This window comes from Topomyia yanbarensis, chromosome 2, assembly GCF_030247195.1.
Source record: "Topomyia yanbarensis strain Yona2022 chromosome 2, ASM3024719v1, whole genome shotgun sequence".
Lineage (NCBI taxonomy): Eukaryota > Metazoa > Arthropoda > Insecta > Diptera > Culicidae > Topomyia > Topomyia yanbarensis.
In genome coordinates this window covers 195,185,470-195,200,971 of record NC_080671.1, presented here as the reverse complement: position 1 = coordinate 195,200,971, position 15,502 = coordinate 195,185,470, and the positions used below count along the sequence as shown (strand labels likewise).

The following is a 15,502-nucleotide window of genomic DNA, read 5'->3' as shown; positions in this document are numbered from 1 at the left end:
ATTTCTGCTTTTCTATATATTTCATTCTAGAAACATCAAAACTCTTGTCAGTGACTTAGAGCTATAGGAAAAAGCTCATATTTGGCACATGTTTTGTAGAGCTAATTACCACTTGATTTGGTAGTGTTCCGAAAAAAGTTCAAAAAAGTTGCCGATCTATTGAATATTTATAGATTCCTGTCAAAGACAATAGAAGTTCAAAGTTGAAAATTCGTGGGAAACGTAGAAAAAAAAACTATTTTGTGCTTAGCGGTAATGTTCAAACCCGGCGGATAACGTGGGTAGTATGGGTAGTGCTACTCACTTGAAAATAACCGAGTGGGTAATTACCCATTCAAAATTTTGAAACAATTCGAATATTTGAAATCTTCCACGAATGTATTTCAGGCACACATTGCGCACAGTTAAAAGCATCGTACCGCAATTCTATTTGCGCAAATACGCCGCAAGTGATTCAATGTACATGTAATGCAAGCGTGTGTATTGCGAAAATGAGACAAATCCCTAGTAATTGACCCCTCTTGCTAAGCTTACTACCCACTCCGGCTAAAAGTGTAACGCCGGCTCTGGTAATGTTGATTAAACAAATTCGATATTAATTTATAAAAAGGGCTAATGCGATTTGTAAACATTTGATTTGTTTTGCTGATTTCACTTAATTTGTTATAATTTTGGATAACATTTGTAATTGATTCTACGAAGGGTAAAGATGTAGATTAATGTGTATTTTTCATGAAATTTCACACGACAGCAGAGTTATGAGTGAAACAAGTTTGTTTACAAAAGTCTATTGAATATTGAACTTAAACTATATTTGAAAAATCAAATAACTAAAAAAATATGTTTAAGTAGCCTGTCAATATTATTTCACTATAGATGTGAATTGGTTTTGTGGAATTATTCGTAAGTTTAACTGTTTTTTCAAAATGTTTTGCCTGCCCGAAGACGGTATTAAGCAGAATCAGATCGAGAAAAATCTGGAAATGTTAGTATATTACGATATAGAAATCGCGGATCATCTGGTTTTGGCTTAGTTCTGTCTCCAAGTTAGTGCCGGATTCTGATGAGACGAAGTTGAAACGCATATTCCATAAATAATTTAGTAAAAGATTTTGTGTCCTTTGCGAGCAAATATGGTTTAACCCAATTTTCCCCTTAGTGGAGAAGAAGTGTTTATTACCCAAATTTTTCCTCTTAGGAAGAAATATAACAAAGTGCATCCTGTGTATAATTATGTAGGTCATACATGAAGTTTGTCAAACCATCAAACATGGTATCGTCCTTCAATTATTTTCAAGATTTTCTTTGCATGAGATATTCTCATATATTTCAACTAACCTCACCTTCTTATACACTCTACGACAGCCCTTCAAACGAACGTTTTTTTTGTTCGTTTCCACCTCCAGACACCGCCAAAGATTCGATATCAGTTGCTTAATTTGAATTCCGTTCCGTTTGTCACACTAACCGTCACCACTTTTCTTTTGGCTAACGAGCATCGAATTTACGCCCGAATGAAAATGAAGTATCCTCGAGACAGCTTTGCACTCACTCGGAACCGCTCGAAACAGCGTCGAGAAGTGTCGGTACTTAAGACTCTCGTACCGTACAAAAGATTCAGGCAACAACGGGGTGGATTTTAAACGAGCCACACTGCCCAAATGTCTCATCGAGCCCACCAGGAAGTATTCCCCTTTTCCAAATGATGTGTTTGGCTTTCATTTTCAAGCCAAAGTGAAATGGGTCCTACACAATGTTGGTGAGCCTAAATTTGATTCTTTCGGGTTTTTTTTCATCTCACGGCCACGAGGGTGCTATGAAACGAATGGTTGATTGCCGACTGGAAAGTAAGGAAGAAAATTCGCACTTACTTTTTCCGATGCTTTCCTCAAATCCACTTCAAAAGTCCAACCGCTCGTTTCACTTAAATTGGACCGACGCTATCGATTGGATAGGAAGGTAGCCGTCTAGCTTTATGGGATTAGTAGTGGAACTTTTTAGTTCCTTTTAATACCGGAAAAAACTGATTGGTCTTAAAGGTACTTGCGTGAGAACTAACTGATAAGCCATCTCAAGTGGTCGTATAAAATTTTTGCACAAAAGCTGCATACACTGATTTACTTTTTCGGACTAGCTTGAATGAGGCTATTGGAAAATCACAGTAGGCTGTTGTAATTAATCATGATTCTGTTTAAAATCCAAAGTCGCTACATCTATATACACATATATGTTTAGAAGGAATCATTAAAATGATTCAAAAACGAAATTAACCAAATTCTCTAAAAACAGTCATAAAGTAAATTTGGTGGACGCGCATAGTACTTTGTACAACCATGCTCCATTATTTCAACGAAAAAAGCCAAGTTTTCAAGCGTTAAGTTTTTCCCTAAGCGATATAGTTGCAAAAACGCAAAAGAGGCACTAAATGGCTTAAAACTGAGGTACGGTATTGAATAAAAATTGAGCTCGATAAGGGTCTGGGGTTTCCGGGAAAACCGTGCACACCTACAACCACCACATGCACAGACAACGGACGGTGAGAAAGGATCTGTCAGAGGTAATGCAATTTGGCGAATTTTTTCCCGACCTGTTTTCATGGTAAAAATACTCGATTTGCAAAATGTAATAAACACTGAACAGGATGGAATTTTATCCGGCCCACGTAAATATGTATAAGATGCAGCAGCATCAACAAAAAAGAGAGCGAGCATTCTCAGAATAAATTCAATTTGAATTTGATACACCTTTACTGGCTCACTTATTGGTTTTGGAGGATGGTTTCCTAAAAATTAAGGGCAAATTGAATTCCTCGGCGCAGGTAGTATCTCAATCAAACATTATATGTTTCTTTTATGTGTGGGTCGAGATAAAAATTGACCCGATATTCTTGACAGCTGGGAACATCGGTTTGCAGCAATCCTATTTAGCAATCCTATGCCGTAATCATTTGAAAGGGGTAACTGAATTTCTATTGATCTTTCCAGTTTTGGTAATGGAACAGTAGACCATAGTAATCTGGCCAAGTAAACAAATAACTAACACAAGAACAAAACAGCGAATTTCATTTTAGTTTTGAAACATTAATGACTTAAAAATTAACTTATCCCAGTGAAGCGAAGGTGAATTAAACAAAAAACGTATTAGTTTTACTTAAAATATATTACATAACCGGAATAAGAATGAAATTTCTGAAATAATTCTTCGAAAACGCTTCGGAGCTGTTGTACACCGTCAATAAACCAAACATACAAAACTAGCCATTTTTTCGCACCTTTTAATCTCCGATTCCAACAAAACTTGGTAGTTGTATTCGGTTTACAAATCTCCATTTGTCTGTCATTTTGCATGAATTTTAAATACATGTTTAAAGTTACCGTTAGAAACACTTATTACTTATAGTTTCTCCATTATGCAATGACATTTAAAATGATTTCGTTTGTTTGCAAAGAATATAAATTGAACAATAGGTTATTTGTAATGTATTTCTTTAACACAAATTTTTGTTTTTGTGAAAAATGTCACCGCTTTTTTTAGTGCATATTTTATCGTACAGTAGTATTAATAAGCCATTCCACTCAGTTCACCAAAATCGGAAAAAGGTTGTGTTTGAGCGGAAAAAATGTTCAAAACACCCTGAACGGGAAAAATAATCGTACATAAACCAACAACACGTGGAACCGGTTTGGGTAGCCATCCGACCCGCTAAAGTAGCTAATGTTGCATGGAACCTGAATCCTGCCCGGCACTACTTCGGGAGGCAGTACATACTCACATCCAACTACTTCGTAGTCAGTTCCTTCAGTTACGGGGTTACAGTACACTCCTCGACACACTACTAGTTTTCAACAATCCATACAACGTGTCTATTTCGGATTGGCAGTAATATAGCTAACTGTGGGTTGAGAATTGATGCTCTTCCCCTACGAAGACAATCTGGGTAGTAATCTCCAGATTGTCTAATTTACTGAGCATTTCGACTTCCTTGTGCCATTTTACACCAGGACTCGGCTCCCTTATACCATTCAGCACCGCAACTTCTTACTTAACCCTTTAGCTCTCTATCCGGTGCCATTTGGAACTGCAACTCCTTTGGAACCTGTGGCTCCCTTCTTGTATCGTTTAGCACCCCTTCCTCGTTCAGCTCTCGACTTGTTCGCCAGCTACTCGGTCTAGTCCTCGACGATGGACTTAGCCTACTCTGATGAAGAATTCCCCGGCGAGAGAAGTTCTCCCGAAACCGTGCCAACCAGCCAGGTTCCAAGGTCAGTTCAGCAATTCCGGCGGAGCAGGGTGCGCAGATCGATTGTGCCCCGACGACCCGCAACAGAATGTATCTTGTCTCGGTCTACTCAGTTTAGTCCCGGCCGGTGAATCTAGCTTATGCCGATGGAGAACGCGACGAGGAAAGTTCGCTCGTTACCGGTTCTTCTTTGGTTTCTGCTTTGTTTCTCTCAGGCCAACCGGTAGGGTGCCGTGGTCGGTTAGGTATTTCCGGGTGGAGCGAGGTGTCCGGCTTGCTGGCGCCCCGACGACCCAAATCCAGTGCTCTATCGCAGTCTACTCGGGTAGTCCCTAACAATGTATCTAGTCTACTCCGGCGGAGAATTTCCCGACGTTGATTGCTCTCCCGACACCGTTGCTCGTTGTTGTCGTTATTTCCGCTGTAAGGCGGCCATGATCTGCGTCACCACTCTGTTGACCGCGTTCCACGTGCTTACTTCGTCTGTAGACGACATTATCCGGATTGATGTTCGGTCCTCCCTTCTCAAGCATGTCCCTGCGTGTCGCTTCGAACCTTGGACATTCGAATACCACATGATCCGATGTTTCCTCGATGTCTATGCACTCCGGACAAAAGGGTGACACCGCGTGTCGGAATCGAGTTAGGAGCAGGAACCATACAGGAACAGCGTCAGATAAATGGTTACTTCACCATTCCACCTATTCACCTAGGTCGAGAGAACTGGTATGAGTCTGTGAGTGAACCTTCCTTTTACCGACGAGTCCCAATCTTGCTGTCATTTGGACATTAAGTCAGCTATCAATGTGTTCCGTATATTCCTGGTTCCCATCTGCTTATAGCAATCATTATCTTCCACTAGGATAATGCCGATAGAGATAACACAGACTGCCTCTGATCAGATAGTCCTGTACGCGCTCACGACCCGCATGGCCATGAGCCTGAACGTACTATGTCGTCCGCGAACTCGACGATCGTCAGCACGCCGCTATACATCCCGTTACAAGGTGTTGAAACCAGTATAGAGCCTTGTGGGACTCCTGTCGTAATTCTTACTGATTCTTTTCGCCTGTATGTCTCATAGATCAGGACCCGGTTCTGGACATAACTCCATAGAATACTACACAGGTAGCTAGGAACCCACAGTTTTTCAGGGATTCCGCAATGGCTTCCCAACCTACACTATTGAGCGCGATTTTGACGTTAACCATCATAACGGCAAAGTTTTGGTTTCCTCTTCTTTTCTGTTTGCGCGCCATATTGGCTCTCTCGATAACTGTCCGAATGGCGTCCACCGTATACTTGGCCTTCTCCCCATATTTCTGCACATCTCAGATCTGTACGGGCTTTTGCAATTTCTCGCATCTCTTCATTTGTTTGGAAAGCCTTCAGTGAACACACTGACTACCAAACATTGATTCGGCCTGTTTCCAACAGGCTACTGTCTTGGAAAGCGATATCGACGCCATCTGCGCACCGCAGTATGCCTTCCTCATCCATATTACCATTGGTGCATCTCCCAGATCACATTGTTCCTTCAGCGCACTTCTCAGCTCGTCTCTTGTTGTTATCTCGTCCAGGTTCCTGCACTCAAACACTGTCTCGTGGCTTATAGTTACTTCCTCACCTAGCGACTATCATAGAGTGTGTTGAAGGCTACGCTCTTGGCCGTTGGGCCTTTGTTCAGTTCGAAGAGGATCTCACTTTTCTGAGGGCGATGAGTTTTCACCACATTCTCCCCCAACTGCTTCAACTCCGGATCATCTCTCACTTTTCGAAGGAGCTTCGCCCCAATTTTTTCCCATCGTGGCTTAGGCATTTCTTTGTTTTCCTTCTGCAATCTTGGCTTCGCTTTTTGTTCGCCAACCGCTTGCTTGCTTCTGATCGACTTCTTGCTCATTCTTAGGTTTTTGCTTCTCTTCCTCCTCTGCATGTATCTCCTTTTGTCCGAACGTAGATTCGGGACAAGGACGGTTTCAGAAAAAAGGGAGGGGTCTGAATTTATAGAAAGTGAAAAATTTGGCTTGAAAATGAAGAATTAAAAATAGAAAAAATGTATTGTGAAAACTCGTTAGTTACAGTTTAACAGAACCATATGCATTTAAAATTTTTCTACAAGTTGAATATTCCGGGAACTTGTCGGCATCGCTTTTGCTTCCTCAGATACTGTTTTCACCCTGGCCTCGTTCAGCGTTTTTTCAGCATGCTCAGCACGCGTCCTCAGTGCGATCTGCTTTCGTTATACGATATTCGAGGCGGACTTAATACTCTTCACTAGATCCTTAATCTTAGTGTGGACGTTGTTCTGGTCCTATACGAATTCGTAGAGCTCCTCTATTTTCTTCTTGAGTTCCACCCAAGCTGCAGTCCTACTTGGGGTGGACTATTACCAGTTTTTGGTGTAGACATTTGGCTCAGCACGATCTTGGAGCTCCTGCTGCATTTCATGACGCTTGTCACTAATCAAACTCGAAGTGGCCACCTTGTTCGATACCGGCAATCTCGCAAGCTTTCTGCTTCTTACGAATACGATCCTCCCTGCCGCTGGGATGCAGTCGTCGTCGTATTTTTTTTTTTGTTTTTTTTTTCTGTATTTGCTCTGGGCCCCTAACTCCACTCGTTGTACAAAGTTGCCTCTTGTGATCCCATGGTTATCCGTTTGACAGTGAAACCTTGCCAGGGTTAACACTATCCTTCATGGGGAATAATGTTCAGAACCGAATCGGCATAAAATCGATAATGGTCCCTGTCACCAACTTGAGTGACGAGTTATGAGTGTACCTGGGGGCCTGTCAAGGTTTTAACGGGACGGAGGCAGCTGCGCCATTAGTCTACTCGCCATTTCGGGAGCAGAAGAGCGCAATTGTCAGTCCTATAGCGTAGTATCGAGATCATTATCCGTGTGCCGCGTCCGTTTTGTTGTGCTATTACCAGTATAACATAATTAGGATCATAGTGGTATCCCACCACACCCATAGTCAGCCCGCGCTGTTGATTCGGGTGGCGAATCACACTCAGGTTGCTATCGCAACTAAGCATTATCCACCCTTCGGCTTTAAACTGAGCCTCTCTCACTGTGCTCTTTACTTGACCATTCAGGCGTGTATGTGTATATATAATGTGTTCATCTACATTATTTATTGAAGTATTAATGCCATCAAGATATTATTAAGAACTTAATAATCAGGTGATTATGGCATTAGCATAAAACTCAGAAATGGTACTTGGAATTTACTTAAAACCGAAAAGCATTCTAAGAAACAGTTATATTTTATAATAATTGTTTCGAGTATTTAGTTATTTTCTAACCCAACAAATGAATGATGTTATGATATTTAACTTGTGCCCCTTTTTATTCCAGCTCCTGCTGCCCATACCGGTTGGCTGTCCGCGTGAAATCTACGACCTGATGTGCGAGTGCTGGCAGCGAAACGAAAACAGCCGACCGAACTTCCGAGAGATCCATCTATTCCTGCAGCGGAAAAATCTCGGGTACAAACCAACTGCTTCCTTTTAATATGTAGGAAAAATAACTAGTCCCCAAAGCGCATCATCGTCATTTATTTTTACATCCGTAGACGTACGTCGTTTGATTTGAACTAACTATGATTTCTCATAGAGTTTAATCCGATTCAGTTTTTAAACAAATTGCATTTAATTTATATCAGTTTTAGTACGAACATTCACAAACTTCTGTTAAATTTTTGTTCGCATTATTCCACTGTTTCGATTTCGTTTAGTAGCGAACAAACAACACTAATATCGCCTTCAAAATTCTCTCCAACTTTTATAGTGAATACTTTCATCACATCTAAGACGATTCGAATCAGAGCAGGCGGAAATTGTACGAATTTATGAACTCAATAAATTGTTATAAAACACACAAAACACAGTGAAGAAAAAACCAAGCAAACCGCCGCCGCCAGGAATGACATTGCACCGACACGGCACAAAGCGGGATTTTGTGAGTCGGCACAATTCTCTATTGCTAAAATGCGGAACAATCAAGATGACGAGACTTTAAAGGAACTTAGCCCTATATCGAATTCACTGAAGCGAACGAAAATAAGCAAAGTTTATGCAAATACAACGTAATTGTGATCCCATTCTAGATGTAAAACTGTAAACAAAATCCCACTTTGCAAAGAATGGTAAATCGTTATTGGTGAAAATGCACGCGAAGGTAATTCCATTCTGTTACTTGAGTCAATAATCAATTGGGAAATTGACAAACAGTGTAATTATGTTTTGATCAAAAGGTTCACATTTTGGGCATACACTGAGACGAAAAAGGGGGTAGTCGGTAGCATAATTCAGATTTACTATTGACAACGGGGAAAGTTTGCCCAAGAGCAGTTATTTGAACACCACTGTTTGTATTTTCACCACAATTAAGCCACCGAAAGGAAGTAGGCGATGATCGATTCTGCAAAGTGATCGTTAGTGTGCGTGCTGCACTGTACATATTCAATCAAATCAACAGTTGCCATTCGTTTAAATTATTAATATATTTAGTTATGAATCGAAAAATGCATTGACAATTATCAAAATAAATTAAATTCCATATCGATCAAAATTGAACAAATAAAACTGGGCAAGGGCAAAAGTCGCCTTCGTTCATCTAGCGGACATACACAAACCCCTATAGGACCTTCAGGAACACGCAGCGTGACGAACAAGTATTCAATATTCATAATTGTATACATTTTTAATCATTACATGGGCGCACTTTCCGGATTACGGTTCGTAAGTAGGCAAAAAAAATTGATTACTTTTTTCCTCCAATTCATAAATTAAAGGTCGAGCTTAATTTGAATTATCGCATGTTTTCAGTACAAATTTCATTTTTCAAGCCTTATTTATTATTTTGCCACTTAAAGCATACAACCGCCCCTACCACCCACCAATACTCACACCGCTCACGCACACGAACACACAACAAATCCCGAAAATGCATCAGAAGCGAACATAGCCTCCTCGATTATCCCCAGTTCCGCCGAATCACGTCCGGCCAGGGGGGTTGGCCGTGATCGCTTCTGAAAACAACATTCAGAGGAAAGAATAAAAGAATCCCAGTAATTGAGCCAATCAGTGTTCCACCTGCGTCCCGCGGCCTACGCAGTTTGGCTATACAAACATTGAAGAATTAATAGATTATCAATGTACCGGAAAAAAGGCAACGTCATTTCCGAAACAATCGCAATTAAAAAAAATGTAACTCGAAATACTTTCTGTTATTTTCATCTATAGACGATATGAAACTTGAAATGTAAATTTTTTTATTAGGTATTAATTCCTTTCGAATATTAGGTTTTTTTACTTTTAACTGTAAATTCGAACAGGTGGAGTCTGAAAACGTTTCCATTGACACTTGAACGTCAATGAACATGGTTTTCAGTGAGTAGCCACTGAAAAAAAGGTCCACACAATATGGTGTAGGTTTCAAAAGGTAGGACCTCTTTCCAGAGAAATTCTAGTAATATTGCAAAGTACGACAAAAATTTAAATGAGAATAAAAACGAAACAGAAGGTATTATGTATCATACGACGTATTTATACTTTAATCGATAAGTAGAATGTATTATAGTTTTTCTTTTTCTGTACATAACATTGAACAAAAAAGCAAATAGTAAGTAATGCATAAGTAGTAGAAGAGCAAGTACTGAAAGAAGAAAAATATCATTTTAACAGTAACTATTACGAAGAAGTAATTCTTTTCTAATCGAAATTACAAACCCTGATAAAAAATGGATCAATAAAATACGAGATGTAAGAGCATTTATCATTCGTATGAATGACTATTGAGTAAAACAAAAAAACTGCGTTTTCTTTTCTTCTTGCCTCAATCGCTGTACGAACTCCATGATACAATTATTGTTTTGAAGAATGATTTTTGTTTTAATTTTCACACAATCGACCTGCTCTATTGCCAATGCTGAGAAAGAATTGTTGACAACCCCATCCATAATGAACATATATAACACTCTTTCCGGTTTGGTTAAATTGGTTAACAAGCTCCATTGCACTGAGGCGAAAAAATAACACGAAAAAACTTAATATCTTGGCTCGATCCGACTTGCGGAACAAAATTTCACTTTTTACGGAATACCGCTTAATCGAAAGGTTTGCTTGACTCCAGTAAGTTTAGGGGGGGAGGCGTCTGGTGTAGCGGGCAAAAAATCGACTTCTTTTTTATCCGCCTAATTGTTAGTATTGACCCTCTAGAATAGTTTCCCGCAATCTCGGTGGCCACGCTGAACTACTTTTGTTTTAAACAGCCATGCATTCCTCGCGCGTATTTGCTGTAACACACGTAGATTTCAATCTATCGGCAACGATTTTCGAAAAACTGACAGTGATCAAAATACAGTTTAAACAATGCACTACTGCTACGCAAATTTTCAAGAAAAAATACCCAATGGGTTATTTTCAACAGCGTTTTCCCGTGATGCAATTTGAAGTGGGACACACTTTAATAACATTTTTCTCGAAACCGCGTTTTTCAAATTTTCAAATCAACGAACTGACTTGACTTGACACAATATTTGTAGCTATGTCTATGAACCACAGACAACTGAAAAAAATTCTTCCTATTATTTTGATAAAAGTGAGCAAATTTTATAGTAAAATATGAGATTTTTCGGTTTTCATGGAGCTATTTTCCGAAACTCGAACTTTTTTCTATTTTTTTTTTTTTTTTGCTTCATCGAGTAACTACAAATCTAAGCTTTACAAATCTTTCGTACTGTAGAAATAAATGTTAACATTACACAAAAGATCCATTGTACCGTTGCCTTCAAAATCGTTAAACATAATAACTTTGAGCACTTTACAACAGACGCCCTTCCCCCCTTAAGCCCTATATGAACTCGGTTGCTTTCGGTTTACTTGCAAAAATTTTATGTTTCCATTTTCCAAATCTGGCAAAAGTAAAATATAGTTGAAGAAATTCTTGATTCTATTCTATCTATTGGTTATCTCACTTTTTGAGGTTTCACTACTTAGTTCGTTCTGATTTCATTGTTCAAGAAATCTAGAAAAATAACCAGTAATTTATAGCAGCAGTGATGCCAAATCTGCAACTTTTCCAGTTTAAAATTTAAAATGCATTTTTCTCGCAGTACGGATATTTCAAATTCATTATTAAACGCCACGGTGTGCCTAAAACCGTTTTAAACGCAAAAAATTCCCATCATTTCGGCATACGACATTCGAAAGAAACAGCATCCAAGCATCTTCTTAGTGAATTTCTAAATGATTCATCGAGAGGATCGAGAAATATGGCGATTTGAAGCTTTATTTGTTTATTTGTTTATTTGTTTAATACATCAACAGGCATATCAAAGCTCCAATGATGTTGGCATTTATGACACGTTTTATAAAGCTATTGCCGTACACCCACAGGTTTGGTCTGATCTTTATAATCAAACAAATATTTGTCTACTTATTGGGTAGTTGGCATTGGAAAGATATAGTATTCAAGTATGCGGTCATCGATGGGTTTTCTACCAGACTTCAAACATGAAGCCATGTTTGTCCATCAACTGTTTATATGTGTTGCGGTTTTAAACAAAACCTTACCATTTATTTACATAAATATTGTTGGGGAAATTTTCGGTACCTTTTCAGTAATACAGCGTTGCTCTGGATGTTACGATAAAAGCTAAATGTATCGATTAATTTATTTATTTTGTTTTGTGTTCAGTTCACTCTAATTGGTCACCCTAATTCACCTTTTCCGCCAATCTTCCCACTGTCAGCTATCTGACCAAAACACACAACTGTAAATAAGTTCATAACTATTTTTTAATAGCTGACAAATGTAAACTCCGTGTTGTTCCACAATCAAAGTCACTTTAAATTATTCAATTCCACCAATCAAACGCAAATCAAACGGTCTGTCAAATCTTCTTTTGACATTTATCCTTTTCGCAATAGTTGGGAGATACTATCGTACCCATCTCCGCCAGAACTGGTTTAAAATAGCAACTCGGCAAACCATCTTCGGCTCCGCTTGCTCCTTCGGCGGCTGTACCACTCCACGGGAACTCGACAAGAAAAAATGGTTCGGTGTCAACACCTCTTGCTGCTCTCCCTCCAGGGGAATGAAAGTTAACAGTCTGGAGTTGACGTCGCTTTCTGCTTCGATTACAAGAGTAGCCAGAGCTACTTTAACCGACCTCACCAACCGTTCCTAAGCACCTCCCATGTGTGGCGCCGCAGGTGGGTTGAATATCCACCATGTGTTTTCGTATTGGTGAAGGATTCTGCAAGCTGTCCGTCTATAGCGATCATCTCCTTGCGCACCTCGTTGTTTGCCGCAACGAAGTTCGTTCCTTGATCGCTATGTATTTCCGCCGGGGACCCTCTACGTCCGACAAATCGTCGTATTGCTTGCTTGCAGGATTCGGTCGTCAGCGTGTGTACAACCTCAAGGTGAATTGCACGTGGTGTGAAACACGTGAACAATGCGATCCATCTTATCGCAGTGCTGCAGTTGACTCGAACAGCGATTGGTCCGAAGTAGTCAATTCCTGCGTAGAGAAACGGACGTTCGACGACCTTTATTCTGGCCACCGGAAGCAGGGCCACGCGAGGGATCACCAGAACTGCCTTTTTTGCTTTGCACATGAGTAAAGCCATGTCAAGTGATCCTCGATTTTTTCGAAAAATCACCGATCTTCATGAGGTATATTTTATTGTATAGGGATTGTGGTGAATAACTTTTGGTATAAATATTTCGTTAAAATTCCTTTTTTTCTTTACGTTATTAACCCTTAAACTTTATTGCATCATAAAATTGTAAATTTCATATCTCAAAAAGTACTGAAGACAATTCAATGAATTTTTGCACACTTATGGAACGATACTTGCACTATATTATAAAAATGTTTTTACTTTATAATTGTGTGAATAACGGTACATTGCATCTATTTAAAATTTTCAATTGCATTTTTTCTTATGTTCTTCACGCTAGAAATTTTTAAAACGTATGTAAAATTATGCGGCAATCTTTCACCTTTAATAATCTGTATTGATAATTTTTCATTTTTGTTCCTATCGTGAGTTATAGAGGATTTTGTAACAGTGCGCTCTCAACGCACGGCCCACCTTGATGCAACCCGCGAGAACGTACATATTGGCAACGCCGCACGTCGCAACGTCCTAATGCGCATCGCTTTGAAGGAGCGTATCTCATGTTCAAAATTGGCATATCTGAGATTAAAGCAAAAAGACAAGCTTTTCTTTATGGATAATTGAAAGTGAATGTTTTCTGAGTAATTTGCACGCTCTTTAGCGTTATTATATTGTTCAGGAGTTATTTAATTTTCTGTCACTCGGACAAGCGCGCTCGGATGTTGCCAGCCGATGAGCAATTGATATACTTCACCACGTTTTATTTTCAGTTGGTTCTGTCTGAGAGGAGCACGGTATATTGCGAATCATTTCTTAAATCCACATTGCGACTTTTCAGCCATGCGCCATCGGGTCGTGCGTTAAATTACGCGCTCATTTGACTTGCATCAGTGCGAGTGAGAAAACGTTTTGACGTTTGTTTTTGTTTCGATCGCACTTGAGTGTTTCCAATATAGAGAGAACTCGATGAAATGCTATATTATCTCAAGATATACAATATTTACTCAAAAAAACATTCGATTGATTTATGCTATGTCGATCACACGAATGATGTATTATGTTAAAAAATTTCATCAATATGTTCGTCGTATCTTGTTTTTGTGGCATCCATGTGGAGTGATAAATTTAAAATTATATTAGTCAACACATGTGTAGCATATGTCGTAATGGGCGCAAAAAAAAACAACGAAAATAAATATAAACATGAACAAAACACAATGTTCGTTAAATTTTCAATTTTACATCCCATGTCTATATAGCAAAATTTACACGTTTAATTTTCCTGCTTATAGTGTTTGCCAAAGTAATGGAACTGGAATATTCGATGACTCAACAAGTACATGCGGAAAACTGTAACGATGATTTTGAAATAAAGATCGTATAATCGTTAATTGAAATTCGATAAAGTAAATAATATCTTACTAGAACTTAGAGAACCACCAATTAATAGAATTAACAGAAGCAATAGTGATAAAAACCCCAATATCGATGCGATTGAACAACAGATTTTATGTAAACTTTTTTCAAAAGACACATCGTTGTTTAAAGGTAATATCACTCGTTGAAAAAAGTGAAATAAAATGCTGTTGGCATAAGATTTTCCATTTTCATATATTAATGTTGAAGACTAAAAATGAATTTGGATATAACGTAGATGTATTTTGACTAACAAAAGTGTTTTTAAAGATGTTAATTGTTAGTAACGTTAAATTATAATAATAAAAAATATATTAAACAACTATAATTTTCGTTGTGGACTTTGGTCAAAAAAAATTAATGCATCTCAAAATATCCGGAAAAAAATTACCGTTGATAATCCGTATATAAAAGTTTGCCCTTTTGCGCTAATAGAGAGATGTGATTTCTTTTAGACATGCGATGCGCACTTCCCACGCGATGCGCATTCTGACGTAGCGACGCGCGACGTTGCCAATATGAACGTTCTCGCGGGCTGCATCAAGGTGGGCCGTGCGTTGAGAGAGCGCACTGTTACAAAATCCTTCATAGCTCTCGATAGAAACAAAAATGAAAAATTATCAATACAGATTATTGAAGATGAAAGATTGTCGCATAATTTGATATACGTTTTGAGAATTTCTAGCGTGAAGAACACAAGAAAAAATACAATTGAAAATTTTAAATAGATACAAAGTACCGTTATTCACACAATTATAAAGTAAAAACATTTTTATAACACAGTGCAAGTATCATTCCATAAGTGTGCAAAAATTCATTGAATTATCTTCAGTACTTTTTGAGATATAAAATTTACAATTGTATGATGCAATAAAGTTTAAGGGTTAATATCGTAAAGAAAAAAAGGAATTTTAACGAAATATTTATACCAAAAGCTATTCACCACAATCCCTATACAATAAAATATACCTCATGAAGATCGGTGATTTTGCGAAAAATTCGAGGATCACTTGACATGGCTTTACTCACATTAAACATTCCCTCGCTATCTTCCGTAATATCGTGCGCAGCGTGGACACATAGAAGAGCTGGTTCACCTCATTAACGACAGCCTCTCTATTAGCATGCAGGAACCTCTTGTGGTACCACTCCAGCAGAATATGGGTGACGGGTGGTACTATTATCGGAAATCGGGTATCGTGCGCCGCG

At 38.7% G+C, this 15,502-nt stretch overlaps 1 protein-coding gene across 2 annotated transcripts in view; it reads left to right on the top strand.

Annotated features, from left to right (window-relative positions):
- The window catches only part of LOC131682567 (discoidin domain-containing receptor tyrosine kinase B), an 840,338-nt gene extending 830,060 nt beyond the window's left edge, over nt 1–10,278 (top strand). The window contains exons 17-18 of one of the 2 annotated variants that reach the window (XM_058964139.1): nt 7,602–7,732; nt 8,034–10,272. In XM_058964139.1, coding sequence (XP_058820122.1) covers nt 7,602–7,732; nt 8,034–8,055 — 153 coding nt within the window. In that variant the 3' untranslated portion in view covers nt 8,056–10,272. Of the gene's footprint in view, nt 1–7,601 lie in introns of both variants that reach the window. The other variant, XM_058964138.1, reaches the window with a different exon arrangement.
- The last annotated feature ends 5,224 nt before the right edge of the window (nt 10,279–15,502 follow it).